Genomic DNA, 14,639 nt, shown 5'->3' with positions numbered 1-14,639 from the left:
ACTTATCCAATATAAAGGATCAGATGTCTTCATAAATTTTGTCCAAGATGCATTCTGCTACATGTCTTCGATAACAAAAAAAAAATCGAAATACGTGTATTTTAATTGGTTAACTATGGGATATATTCTGGAATTTACACAGCTATAGATGCTATACAAGGGGCAGACTGACAACTCATGGGGCCCCCGGGCAATAGGGGATCATGGGGCCCCTGTGTCCTTGCCTAAACTCAAAAAAGCCTATGAAAAAGGTACCAGGGGCATCTCATGGGGCCCCCTACTGACCCCGGACCCTCAGGTAGTGCCCTAGTTTCCAAATGCTCAGTCCGCCCCTGTGCTATACTGGTAATGGCAGCAATCCGCGAATTATAGTGGAACTGTAATGGTGTGGCGGCGGGCAATCTGGTGCAAACAGACCCTCGATACATGAAAGGAAGCTGACTGCACTCCAATAGAAGAAAAATCTAGTGGAGCTTAATGAAGGAAATCTATAATACGAAACATCAACACTCAAAGCAGGCAGAGAAAGCAGATGTTAACGCGCTTCGCGCAATATGCGTTTGATCGTGATGTTCCGTTCCAAATAGCAGGGGTTCGGCTCATAGATTACCCCGAAGGTCGGAGAAGAGCAGGAGGACTGTGCCCGCCCAGTTTCTGCAGAGTGGACTTGACAGAACCCTCTGTGCCCTATAAGTAAATTGACTCTGCAGTCCGTTTACACCCAACTATCTTCTCATCCAATCAGGTTGGATCCCCTTTTTGTGTTTTTTTTTTATTGGACCAGATCGGACCCATGAGGTACGTGGGTGTAAACAGACACAAGTCCTTTACACCCTTCTGTCCATAGGATTAGCATGATACAGCAGATCAGGTCTGACAGATGGACCTGATGGAATGGCCTACAAGAAAGTCCTGAATTGGTCAATTGTAAGTTCCCCTTGTGAGGTAATTCAACCAGATCTGAAAATATTTTGGTCCAGACTAGGTTCTAATTGGTGTTCTCAAAAGCTGATATAATCTATTCTTCAAATCTGCCAATACTAGGGGGTCATTTGAACAGAACGCCTTTTTTATACCCAGTAAATGGTGATGGTTCCCATATTCAATGGTTTGGGTTTTTCAGAGTTCTCCCCAGGTATGGCCTTCTGAAGTAGACCTCTATCTGAATGGACATTCCAGGTTTCTCCATAGCGTTCTCATACCTTTTTGTCAAAACTGATTAATGTAGGGCCAAGACCATGAGAGATGAACGAGGTTTGGACTTTGCACTTTATATTTCAGTAAAAGACCAGTCATTTGTGAGAAGATGACTTGAAGGAGAAGTTCAGAATCTCAAAAAAAAACAATACTCACCAAGGTGGAGGCTGCATCTGCCCCCTGCTGCCTTTAACACTGAACTGAGCGATTTAAACACCGCTGATTGCTCAGTTCTCGGTTTTCAGAGAGCTGGCGACCGTGAGTGTCCAGACTGGAAGGGGGTGAAAGTGTCCGGACTGGAAGGGGGGGAAAGTGTCCGGACTGGAAGGGGGTGAAAGTGTCCAGACTGGAAGGGGGTGAAAGTGTCCGGACTGGAAGGGGGGGAAAGTGTCCGGACTGGAAGGGGGTGAAAGTGTCCAGACTGGAAGGGGGTGAAAGTGTCCGGACTGGAAGGGGGGGAAAGTGTCCGGACTGGAAGGGGAGGAAAGTGTCCGGACTGGAAGGGGGGAAAGTGTCCGGACTGGAAGGGGGGGGAAAGTGTCCGGACTGGAAGGGGGGGAAAGTGTCCGGACTGGAAGGGGGTGAAAGTGTCCGGACTGGAAGGGGGTGAAAGTGTGCGGACTGGAAGGGGGTGAAAGTGTCCGGACTGGAAGGGGGTGAAAGTGTGCGGACTGGAAGGGGGTGAAAGTGTCCGGACTGGAAGGGGGGGAAAGTGTCCGGACTGGAAGGGGGGGAAAGTGTCCGGACTGGAAGGGGGGGAAAGTGTCCGGACTGGAAGGGGGTGAAAGTGTCCGGACTGGAAGGGGGTGAAAGTGTGCGGACTGGAAGGGGGTGAAAGTGTCCGGACTGGAAGGGGGGGAAAGCGTCCGGACTGGAAGGGGGGGAAAGCGTCCGGACTGGAAGGGGTGCAAGTGTCCGGACTGGAAGTGGTTAAAGCCTGTCAGAAGGTTTAAAAATGTCTGCTGTACATGGATACATGGGCTTGTTTGGGTTCTGTGGCCCTAGAAGTGTTGGAACCCAAACAAGAAGTTTCAGTAGGATGGGACATCTCTGTAGTTACCTCAGGGTAGGTTTCCTTTAACACCTTCCCATTGGCTGTACACATACAGGGGGTTAGACACAAAAAAAAATGGAAACACTCCATGATTTGCAGGTGTGAAAGTGACAACGTTTCCCTGTGAAAGCAGGCGTTGATGTCACATTCTTATGCTTCCGCTGTGTGATGAGACACCTAGCTAACAGGTGGGAAGCCTCACTTTCCACATTCGTGGTGTGCGCTGCTAGTAATACGGAGTCTTGTCTGAGCTTCAATGAGGGCAAGTTGTTGGTGTCGCTTAGCTGGTGCCTCTGTGATTGAAGTTGCCAATTTATTTGCCGAGTCGCGAGGTCCAGTATCAAAGGACGATGGCGTATACAGTTTCTGGGAAAATGTTGTCTGATTAGCATAAGTGTGGTCCAACGGTGTCCTCCAATCCACAATTCCACCTCATCCGCCATAGGGCCACCTAGTCTACTACAGATTCCCTCAATCCACTCCAGAATCTCCATTCCCTCAACAATGGCCCCCAGCATTATCCAGTCCTCCAACGGTTTCATTCCGCGTTTTGTATTCCCATGCTTCTCTTGTGCGAGTAGAAACTTTATTTGGAAATGGAAGATTTCAGAAGAATTTCCCGGGCTGTGGTCTCAAAAAAGGTGGAGAACTGCTGCCCTTTGGCCACTTATCTGTTTAGAAACATGACCAGTCATGACCCAATTGTCTCCTCAAACCACCTGCTTCCCCTCCGTAGAATGGCCTAGTATTCTTTTTGTATTTCTTTTGATATGTTAAGTAGGAAGAAACCACATTTTATTTCTCACTGTGATGTCATCGCCCAGGCAAGATTCCTGCAGGGGCAGATGCTGAAAAGGGGGAGGATCACCTTGGAAGCGGAGTAATGAACCAGGAAGGTGTTCTGAAAATCTGGCCAAGGGGAGGCACTTCCATCAGTCCTCAGTTCTGTGGTCTACAAAGGAGACCCAGGCAGGGCAGGCAACACGGCTTGGAATTTTGTGTTGTCGGCTCACAAAAGGAAGTTAAGCGTTTTGTGAATTTCTGGCAGATCAGGTGGCAGTTTTCTGGGGGGTTTTGCCACGTCTCTAACCGTTTCGTTGCCAAGTGACTTTTTTTCTTGCACACGTTTAAAACGTTTTGGACCTGAAGATTACTAAAAGTCCTCAGTTTAGAGGTATCTGTAAGTAATGGGTCAAGAAATATTGTCAATCCAACACGTGTGGTAATATGTAATGTGTAGCAGCGTTATTACAAGGATAGCGCCAATAACTGCCTATGTAATGCTTTATTACAGGTTTCCTTTAGTGGTCTAGGGCTGTGGTCTCCAAACTGTGGTCTGCGGGCTGCATGTGGCTCTTTGCTTGCCTTTATCTGGTCCTTGGGGGGATCCTTCCTCCCACTGATGTGAGGCACTAATCCTCCTACTAACACAGATGAATAGGTACTAAGCCTCCCCCTAACACCATCAATGAGGCACAGTTCTTTCTACTGACACCAATGATGAGGCATTATTCCTCCCACTGACACCAACAATTGGGCACCATTCCTCCCACTGACACCAGTGATGGAGCGCCATTTCTCCCACTGCATGTGGCTCTTTGCTTGCCTTTATCTGGTCCTTGGGGGGATCGTTCCTCCCACTGATGAGAGGCACTAATCCTCCTACTGTCACAGATGATTAGGTACTAAGACTCCCCCTGACACCATCGATGAGGCACTGTTCTTTCCACTGACACCAATGATGAGGCACTATTCCTCCCACTGACACCAATGATGGGGCACTATTCATCCCACTGACACCAATGATGGGGCACTATTCCTCCCACTGATACCAATGATGAGACATTATTCCTTCTACTGACACCAATGATGGGACACTATTCCTCCCACTGATACCAATGATGAGACATTATTCCTTCTACTGACACCAATGATGGGGCACTATTCCTCCCACTGACACCAATGATGAGACATTATTCCTTCTACTGACACCAATGATTGGGCACTATTCTTCCCACTGACACCAATGATTGGGCACTATTCCTCCCACCAATACCAATGATGGGACACTATTTCTCCCACTGACACCAATGATGGGGCACTATTCCTCCCACTGACACCAAAGATAAGGCATTATTCCTTCTACAGACACCAATGATGGGGCACTATTCCTCCCACTAACACCAAAGATGAGACATTTTTCCTTCTACTGACACCAATGATTGGACACTATTCCTCCCACTGACACCAAAGATATGGCATTATTCCTTCTACTGACACCAGTGATTGGACATTATACCTCCCACCTATACAGATGATGAGGCACTATTCCTCTTCCTACTCATCACAGGTACTATGTAATTTTCTTACTCCCACTGACCACCAAGCCTGATGTAGGGGCATTTTCTACTGTCGGTGGCATTTTCTACTGAGGGTGTCAGTCCACCCTTCTAAAGTTTGAAGGATGTTAAACGGGCTCTTTGTTTAGAAAGTTTGATGAACCCTGGTCTAGATATCCAGGATTTGCTCTCCTGTTGTGGTTTTTACAGGGGAGTCTGTTGCTCCTTTTATGGACTTCATAGCTCAGATTCTGCTGGAGAAGTTCTTCCTTCTGCCTGCCTACATGGAGTCTGTCGGCTGTAAAACCTTGCTAATGGTATCCCCTTGAGGTGTAAAGAGCCAGTGTGGGATTTAGCCAACCAAAACCTCTCCACATCCAAAATTCTGGTTTAGCACTTAAGCCCCTTTCACACAAGCTTTCCAATGGGGTCCACCTGTCCATTTTTCTGGCGGACCCAATCGGACCCTCCATTCTTCTCTATGAAGTGGTGGATGTAAAGTGAGTTGTGTCCCTTTACACCCACCAACCTCCAATCCGATAAAAACAAACTAAAGCGGATCCATTTCCCTCATTCTGATCGGACCAGAGGGCAGTTGGGTGTAAACAGACAGCCACTCTGTTTACATCCAAATGCCCATAGACCAGAGTGGGCTGTTTCGCGGAGCAGACATGGACTTGTGATCCGCCTGCCCTGCTCAGCGGGGGATCAGCGGACAGTAAGTGGAGTCCGCCTCGTTTGAAAGGATCCTAAAGCCAGCCATAGATGGTTCGAATCTTGGCTGGTTCCTGCTGATTTGACCCATGCATGGGAAGGCTGAATTTACCCAAGTTGTTCGATCAATATCACGTACCTGGTGATGGAGGCCAGTGGAGAGAGGGCTTCCCTTGCAGGTAAGTTCCGGACTCCCCTGAGAGTGAGACAGCGGGAGTCTGGCCCAAAGCTGCACAGGTCGCCTGTAGGAGTGCTGGTTGGTGGTCCACCCAGAAGCACAGCTGGTGCACGGAGATAGGTCTGCAGACAGGAGGCGCCTGTACGTGGTATGCAAGCCCTTCCGGGACTGAGATGTTTACTGGGTAGTCGGTTCAAGCCAAGGTCAGGTACCAGGTGGGAATCAGAGCAGTCGTAGTCAGATTTCAATAGGCCGACGTTACCACCAACGGTACAAAAAAATCGGCTGATTTTTGTCCCGTCTAAGGCCGGTTCTTCTTCTTCCTTCTTTCTTCCTTCTTCCGTCTTCTTTCTTCCCTCTTCTTTCTTCCTTCTTTCTTCTTCTTCTTCTTCCTTCTTCTTCCTTCTTTTTCTTCTTACTTCTTTCTTCCTTCTTTTTCTTCTTACTGCTTTCTTCCTTCTTCTTCTTCTTCCTTCTTCTTCTTCTCTCTTACTTCCTTTCTTCTTCTCTCTTTCTTTCTTCCTTCTTCTTCTTCTACTTCTTCTTCTTCTCTCTTTCTTCCTTCTTCTCTTTCTTTCTTCTTCTCTTTCTTTCTTCTTCTTCTTCTTCTTTCTTTCTTCTTCTTCTTTCTTCTTCTTTCTTCTTTCTTCTTCCTTCTTCTTTCTTCCTTCTTCTTCTTCCTTCTTCTTTCTTCTTCTTCTTCCTTCCTTCTTTTTTCTCTTCTTCTTCCTTCCTTCTTTTTTCTCTTCTTCTTCCTTCTTCTTCTTTCTCTTCTTCTTCCTTCTTCTTCTTTCTCTTCTTCTTCCTTCTTCTTCTTTCTCTTCTTCTTCCTTCTTCTTTCTCTTCTTCTTCCTTCTTCTTTCTCTTCTTCTTCCTTCTTCTTTCTCTTCTTCCTTCTTCTTTCTCTTCTTCCTTCTTCTTTCTCTTCTTCCTTCTTCTTTCTTCTTCCTTCTTCTTTCTTCTTCTTCTTCTTCTTCTTCTTTCTTCCTTCTTTTTTCTCTTCTTCTTCCTTCTTCTTCTTCTTCTTCCTTCTTCTTTCTCTTCTTCCTTCTTATTCTTTCTTCTTCTTCTTCCTTCTTCTTCCTTTTATTTTTCTTCTTCTTTTTCATCTTCTTCTTGCAGGTCACGGCTCATGCGCAGATTTTTTATTGGTAAAAAGATCGGCCGATTTGCCCATCATTGCCGCGAAAATTGGACGATTTTTTTCCAACTTTACCGATCAAAAAAATCTGCCAAAATCCAGAAAAATGGCCCGACTAACCCATTATCGGTGCTAAAATCATCTGAATTTTGACCCATCTATGGCCTGCATTAGGCAGAGTAGACAGGTCCAGGAGCAAGCCAAGTCGGTAACAGGAGATCACAGGTCAAGTCACAGGACCCAGGAACAGGACACGGGGAGCTAGAGATCATCCAGCAACTTGAGGACGTGATGAGCCTCCTTATAAAGGCCGTCTGGCACCCGAATGAGACCGAGGTGTCCATCTGCGGCCATGCAGAGTACTGGCAGAACTGTCAGATCTTCCAGAACCTCTGCCGTGGACAGGACCCTGACAATCAGCTTGGGTGCAATCATTGTGCCAGATTTTACATTCCCCCATCAGAACTGACTGTGTTGATTGGGGAATCCATGAAGAAAATCGCTCAGTCTATGGCCGGCCTATTTGCTTCGAAATAGGGGCTTGTAGTTTAATATTTGTTTTTTGTTTTTTTTGCCTGTAGGTGTTCGGTTTCATTCATATTTTTCTTTTTTTTTTTTTTTTTTTTTTTATTTAACCTGGGTGTTTTTCAATGTCTGCAAAAAATTTGTAGAGTGGTTAAAGGACCGTAACAGGCCCGATAGGAGGTTTATTTCCTACGTACTTTGTAAATGGTGCAACCAATTATACCCGCGATTGCTACACAACAATAAGTCCTTTGGTGTTGGCCTCCAAATCTGTCAGTGTACATTAATTAGGCTGGTCATAAGTGTTCTCTGTGTGTATTGGCCTCCATTTTACAGATACCCCGAGGTTCATTTCTCTGCTTTATAAATAAAGAATGATGTTCAGGCTTTGGGATTGTCACGTTTGTTTAGCCGTAGAATAAAATTGATTCTGGAATGTTCAAGGATCCTTTATTAACCACTTCCCGTCCGGCCACTGTTCATAAACGGCAGGATGGTGGCACTCCAGGGGCGGGTTGCCGTTCCTAAACGGCACCCGCATTACCAAGCTGTGCGTGCTCCCTGGGAGCGTGCAGCACCGCGATCCGGTACCCGCTGTGTCCTCCGGACACAGTGGAACACCGATCGTCGTACGGGACCTCTGTGCGAGGTCCCAATCATGTGATCACTGATTGGCCAATCAGTGATCACATGCAGAGTAGTAAGCAAGATGTCACTTCTGACATCATTGATTACTACGTGTGAAATCTGTGAATGATCACAGAGATCACATGGTACAGGGCCATTCACAACAGCCTTGTACCATGTGACAAGCTGTGAGCAATCACAGCTCACTCAGTATTTCTCAATGGCTGCAAGAATGTAGCCAGAGAGAAGGAGAAATGATTGCTTTTACAGCCTTTATGGGTGTAAAAGCAATCAGTGTAAAAAAATAAAAAAATTTCATCACCCCCCACAAGTAGTACAGTGTCACCATGGTGACACTGTACTGCTAGGGTGACAGTATGTAAAAAAAAAAAAACATAAATAATATTAAAAAAATAAAAATGTAAAAAAAATGTTTTAAAAATTATAATTTTTGGTTATAAACTCATTTGAGTTTTTTGGGTTTTTTTACTAAAAAGATAACTGAATACATTTTGGCCGAGATTTATGATGAAATATTATTTATTTGCAAAATGGTATAAGAAAAACACTTTTTTCTAAATTTTTAGACTTTTTCATTTATATAGCAAAAAAAATTAAAAATCCCAGCGGTGAATACATACCACCAAAATAAAGCTTTATTTGTCTCAAAAAAATGCTAAGACATTCACATGGGTAGAGTGTCGCATGACAGCGCAATTGTCATTCAAAGTGTGATAGCGCTGAAAGCTGAAAATTGGCCTGGACAGGAAGGGGGTGAAAGTGTCCGGACTGGAAGGGGGGAAAGCGTCCGGACTGGAAGGGGGGGAAAGCGTCCGGACTGGAAGGGGGTGAAAGCGTCCGGACTGGAAGGGGGTGAAAGCGTCCGGACTGGAAGGGGGTGAAAGCGTCCGGACTGGAAGGGGGGGAAAGCGTCCGGACTGGAAGAGGAAGAAAGTGTCCGGACTGGAAGTGGGGAAAAGTGTCCGGACTAGAAGGGGGTGAAAGTGTCCGGACTGGAAGGGTGTGAAAGTGTCTGGACTGGAAGGGGGTGAAAGTGTCCGGACTGGAAGGGGGTAAAGTGTCTGGACTGGAAGGGGGGGAAAGTGTCCGGACTGGAAGGGGGGGAAAGTGTCCGGACTGGAAGAGGAAGAAAGTGTCCGGACTGGAAGTGGGGGAAAGTGTCCGGACTGGAAGGGGGGAAAGTGTCCGGACTGGAAGGGGGGGAAAGTGTCCGAACTGGAAGGGGGGAAAGTGTCTGGACTGGAAGGGGGGGAAAGTGTCCGAACTGGAAGGGGGGAAAGTGTCTGGACTGGAAGGGGGGAAAGCGTCTGGACTGGAAGGGGGGAAAGTGTCCGAACTGGAAGGGGGTGAAAGTGTCTGGACTGGAAGGGGGGAAAGTGTCTGGACTGGAAGGGGGTGAAAGTGTCCGGACTGGAAGTGGTTAAGTTATCTTGAGGCCTTGCAGGGTAAATCCTTGCACTCCTTCTATATAAACATTTGTAGAGTATTAAAGCAGCACAATGTTTCTTTAGAAGAATTTTGCTAGGAATGTGTTGACAAGTAAGCGGCACGTAATTGCTTTTTTTCTAACTTTTTAATTTTTCTTCTTTTTTTTTTTGTTCCTTCATAGCACACAGAAAACAGAGGGAAAAGCTGTAGACCCCTGCAGTTCCACAAGTTTAACACTGGAAAAGTTCATGGTTAAATTGTGTGCACATCATCAGAAGCAGTTTATATTTGTGTTAAATAGTTTGTGCACTGAAGAGCCATCCGTGAATTCCAAAAGTCAAAGTGCCTCGATTTTGGATGTGAAGGCCTCTAACCTAGAAGACGGCGGTAGCCATTGTGTCCCTGGCCGGTGTACGAAGGAGACGAGTATACACCCAACTAGCACGGAGACCACCGTTTGTGCAGACGTGGAAAACCGCCCCCAGGAAGCGGCAAAGAACCTAGATAGTGTAAAACCTCCAGTTCAGTTGGGCGTCGAGGAGAATTCTCCCGTGGAGATTGGGTTGGTCAAAAAAAATTCTCACTCCACAACCCATCAAGAAGAAAATATTCCGAAAAACCATATCTTGCACGTTAAGCCGGCCGAGGAAAACGCTCAACTGCTTCAGCCCGATGATATGGGGTGCTCTAAAAAATCGGAACCTCTACAGACCGACTTTTCGGATTGCTGCGTTTTCTCGCACGGTAACCTAAAATTGACTCCGGTCGCCGGCGCTCAGGAAGCTGAATTTCTTATTAACCTACCTAAATGCGCGGACAAGGAAAACGCGCAGTGCATTAGCCCCAGGCAGGCAAATCTGGAGAAAGACGGCGACTGTAAATTAAAACAAAATTCCGTGCAAGCCGCGGCGGTCGCGAAACTCGGAAATCATTTAAGCCATTACGAGACTTTTCAGACCGTGAACGACAGCGCCGTGGCTCCTTTACATAAAATCAGGTCCCATGAAAATATCAAGCATTCGAAAACGGCTAAAAGATGTAAAAATATCCCTAGCTTGAGAAAAAGTGATTGTGATAATCAGTGTGATGTCGTTTACATTAGTGAACCAATTACGACGCAATACCACTTTCAAAAGTCGATTCTTTGTTCACGAAGCACAGCCAGGAAAAGCACCAGGGGGTATCTCTTCAATGACGAATGCTGTCAGTTGTCCACTGTTCGTACTTTGGTCAGAAGCTCCAAAGTGGAGGACAAAGGGAATTGCTCGTTACATTTTGCTGAAGCATTAGTTATTCCTGATGGCGTTCATACAGAGGCACTACCTCTTACTGATCACGTAGCATTGGAACATTCAGAAGAGACATGTGTGAGCATAGGTACTGTTAGCTCCCTACTGCAAAATAATATAATCCCAGAGCCATCTATATGCAAAGAATCTTGTGACGCTAATGAAATTTCAAGTATGGCGGAACAGTCCGTAAATGCAGCGCCAGGCTCTTTGCTCGCGGTCTACTCTCTTGCACATGATGGAAATGAAAATCCATCCTTCTCAGGACCCCATCCTGCAAATGAAATTTTGCAAAAGAAACCTGTCGAGGATATTCCGATGAATGTCACCGATATACATGGAGATTGCCTTGAAAAGCTTCCATCTGAAGTCACCTACTCTAGTGTTTCTGCTAACGAAGGTAAAAATGCAATCCTTACGTCACTAGAGGTGGACTTAACTGCGTCTTTAAAAGATGAGACTGTTCTTTCTGAGCACAACACAAAAGAGGTGGCGTCTGATGATTTACTTGTTGAACAAAATTATGTTCCTTTAGAGAACCCAACAATTTCCCCTTCTTTTAGCTCAAATGAAATTGAAAATGGTGGGGTGGCACCTACTACTTCCAATTGCTTCCCAAGTCAAAATACTTCTAAGACTCTTGAGAGTTCTGCAATGATGTCTGAAGATCTTGAAACTTCACCGGCACATTTAAGTTCAGACACCGTTGAAAATGGCATTAAAGAAAAATCTTTGGAAGATTCGACTTGTAGTGTTCTACAGGAAAATCTACAAAATTCAAACCGTGTAGAAAATGTGGGAGGAGCTTTTACAGAGAAGACTGTTGAGGACAGTCCAAGTATTACAAGTCCAAAGAAAACAGAGGATTCTTTCAAAGGCTACATAGAACAATGCCCTGATAAATGTTCTGTCCACGCGGAACCTGCAGAGAAACCAGAATTAAAAAACGTAGAAGCTGCAGAGCCTTCAGAATTAAAAAAATGCTCAAAAACCAGAAACTATGTTGATAGGATCTCAGCGGAAGATGTTCACCATCTTATACATACGTGTGCTAAAATCTGTGAGCCGAGTGACCTCCAGCTTAAGGAAAGGTCCATCGCAAAACAAGATGTCCAACAGTGTCATTCCGTTACTTCATTCGAATGTGAAAATCATGGCAACCTAGAAAAATCTTTACGAACCAAAGAGATAAATGGAGAAATACATTCTAATGTAGCCGGACTAGACACGTTGGACAATCTTTATCAAACCAACATGACCAATGAAAACATTCTGACGCCATCAAAAAGAAAGCTTAAAAAGCCTCCTACCCCATCAGACAGATGTCTTAGAAGCCAGGAAACCCAAACCGACGCATGCACGAGCAAAAATTCTTCTCTCCACATTCAGGTCTCTCAATGTTCAAGCCCTACGTCATCCCATAGGTCTGTGGAGTTCAGTAACGAATGTGCTGCACAGGATGGGCTGTTAACAAAGACGAATTCAAATTTCGAAGAATGTCTCGAAAGTAAAAATTGCTTCGTAGAGTTTTTAAGCGATCAGTTTGCTGAAGAAAAAACTTTACTCTCTCAAAGAATGTTCAGAAATAATAATTCCTCTACCTCAAAGAAGGTAGAAAATGTGAGCGTAAATGTTGAAATCGGCTCCGAGCAGAGAAAGGTCCATTTTTGTTCCAAAAGCGAGAATTGCTTAAAGGTTGAAGGTGAAGAAAGTCACGAAAGTCGAGACGTTTTACAAAATCATTGTCCGCATAAATTAAAAAAATGTAGTCAGCAGGATCCGGCACAGACCTCGCTTTCCTTTGCTCGGACCAGGAGTAAAACAAAATGTGTTGCATCAAACCCATTGACGGAGCCTAAAGAAAAATCATTGGACCGCCTGTCTGAAGACGATGAGAAAAAGCCTTCAAAATGTAAGAAATCTGCTGCGTCTACAAACAAAGGCATTTCTTTACAAAGTTCGAAAGCTAAAGAAGTGGTTAGACCGAAATTCTTAGACTGGTGTTTCGAGGAAGAAAGCCAGCAACGTATCTCCAGTCTTAATAACCGATATTCCTCCGTTCACAATAACTGGATTCCGCTGGAGAGAGATGCGACCGTTGGGTCAAAGTCGAAAAACAAAGCGGACAAACTAAAAGATATCTGGAAGACCAAGAAAAGGGTGCGGAAAGCCAAAACCGTGGAGGAGGCTCAGAGATCCTCCCCAATGCAAATGCTTTTTACGAACTCTTTTAAATTATCCGACATTTGTAGTTGGTTTTTGGAAACGACGGAAACTAAATCTTTAGTGATTGTGAAGAAAATAAACACCCGTATCCCCGAAGAGCATCTACTCCCGATTCCCCCTTCACAGAAGAACACAGGTCCAAGTTCATATCCTGTCATGCTGCAAGCCGAACGTTTGAAGAAACATCTGAAGAAGTTTGCTTCCGTGCACCCGGCCCGTAACAACGCCGAAACCCAAAACGCCGTCGGTAAAGTGGACAGCAAAGAGCAACTTGAGACTTCGAAGGTCTCCATGAAAGGAGCCAGCGACTCCAGGTGCTCAGGATCCAAAGTTCACGCAAGTAAACCTGCTAGTGCCCACATCCTCAGAAAAAACAACCACGATCAAGAAAAGTTACATCCTCCATCTGCACCGCTAAATAAAAAACACAAAGCGTCCACGGCGCAAAATTCAGGCGCCAACGCAGACCTCGTGCGACTTCTTCCTTCAAAACTGAATTCACAGACTGCTGCAAATCCCCCCGACTGTAAACCCGTCGTAACCGACGAAAAGCAGAAAGCTAGAAAACGTCCCAAAGATGACCAGTTGTTAAATCCGGGTGTACAGACCAGTAAAAGAAGAAAGATTGAAACAAAACAAGAGCTGGATCAAAATCGGCACAGCAGCGTTAAAAATGCACTACCAACGAAAAAAACAGACCGTAAACTCGAAGGCGCGGACGCCGTTTCGAAATCCCAGGCTCCAAAAGAGCAAGAGGAGACCGTTCAAGTGACTAGGGCAGCCATATTAAAGAAAGGGAAAACAAAAACTGCTATGCAAAAAAAATCCAGCGCCACACAAGTCGTCCTTCCGAAGTGTCAGACAAGATCCTCTAAACTGCGACCGGCTCCCCCAGTCCTGTCAGAACAGAGAATCACTAGGGCGTCACAACCGTGGATGAAGGAATCTCATAGGAAGTTGTCTACCGGGTCAGTCACGGCCAAAAAAACTCAGCTTCTCGAAATGAAAAATAAAAGCAGGTCACGGACTGACTCTTCCACGCAAAGCAGGAGATGATCACTTGAATTCAAACGAGAGAGTAAAATGGTTACCTGTGTTTTTCGTTGTACAGTTGTCACTTGCATTAATTGTGAACTTTTTATTTTTTATAAACTGTAGCAAACCTACCGTTAACCATGCTGTTGTAGGAATCATGAAGCTTGGGATATAGGGAAGGGATGTGTAAAGTCTTGGGGTTTTTTTGGGGTTTTTTATTTGTTATTTTTGGTTTCTTTGGTGCTCAAAGTAAATTATTGTGTATTTTTTTTTTTCTTTTAAAACCGTGAATGTTGTTAAAAAAAGTACAGTGCCTTATTTATCTTTTTTTTTTCTTTTTATTTAGGAGACACATAATTGTGATAAGCATTGCATTTTAATACTTGATGCACAAGCACTTGTACTGTAGCAGAAATCAGGCACACACCTATGTTTGCTTTTTATTCCAACGGCTTTCCCTCGCCCCTTTTTTTTTTTTTTTTTAACCGCAAAAAAAAAAAAGTTTGTATTGCTAGAATTTAATAGGAGACATTTGAGTTCATTTTGTTAGAAATCACGGGCTTCCGTTTTCTTGTTTTTTTTTTTTTTTTCTTTTTATGAATACTTCCAGTTCTGAAATGGACTTGTGTAAGCAGCCTTTTCGGTATGTAGCTGCGAAATGAGGCAAAAAAGGGGCCCCGTAGAGCCCGTCCTGTCATTAACATGAAGTAACGGAGGTGGTACCTCGGTATCTTTTGGTTGTTGCAGTCACAGGTTTGTACATCGTTTTGCAGGCTTTCATTATTATTCGTTCAATGGCTGTGCTGTGTTTTTAGGACGTGGATCATGAGGACCGAGGTTCTGTTCGGACCAAGTTCTGAAGAGG

The 14,639-nt window shown here is 44.9% G+C and overlaps 1 protein-coding gene across 1 annotated transcript in view; it reads left to right on the top strand.

Annotated features, from left to right (window-relative positions):
* LCOR (ligand dependent nuclear receptor corepressor) overlaps positions 1-13,835 on the top strand; it is a 134,981-nt gene extending 121,146 nt beyond the window's left edge. Inside the window, exon 4 of the mRNA XM_089662086.1 lies at positions 9,406-13,835. Coding sequence (XP_089518212.1) covers positions 9,406-13,795 — 4,390 coding nt within the window. The 3' untranslated portion in view covers positions 13,796-13,835. The remainder of the gene's footprint in view (positions 1-9,405) is intronic.
* The last annotated feature ends 804 nt before the right edge of the window (positions 13,836-14,639 follow it).

This window comes from Staurois parvus, unplaced genomic scaffold (assembly GCF_062004578.1).
Source record: "Staurois parvus isolate SC_StPar_1 unplaced genomic scaffold, SC_StPar_1.0 ptg001428l, whole genome shotgun sequence".
Lineage (NCBI taxonomy): Eukaryota > Metazoa > Chordata > Amphibia > Anura > Ranidae > Staurois > Staurois parvus.
Note: the sequence above shows the minus strand (reverse complement) of the source record. Positions and strands in the feature narration are given on the sequence as shown.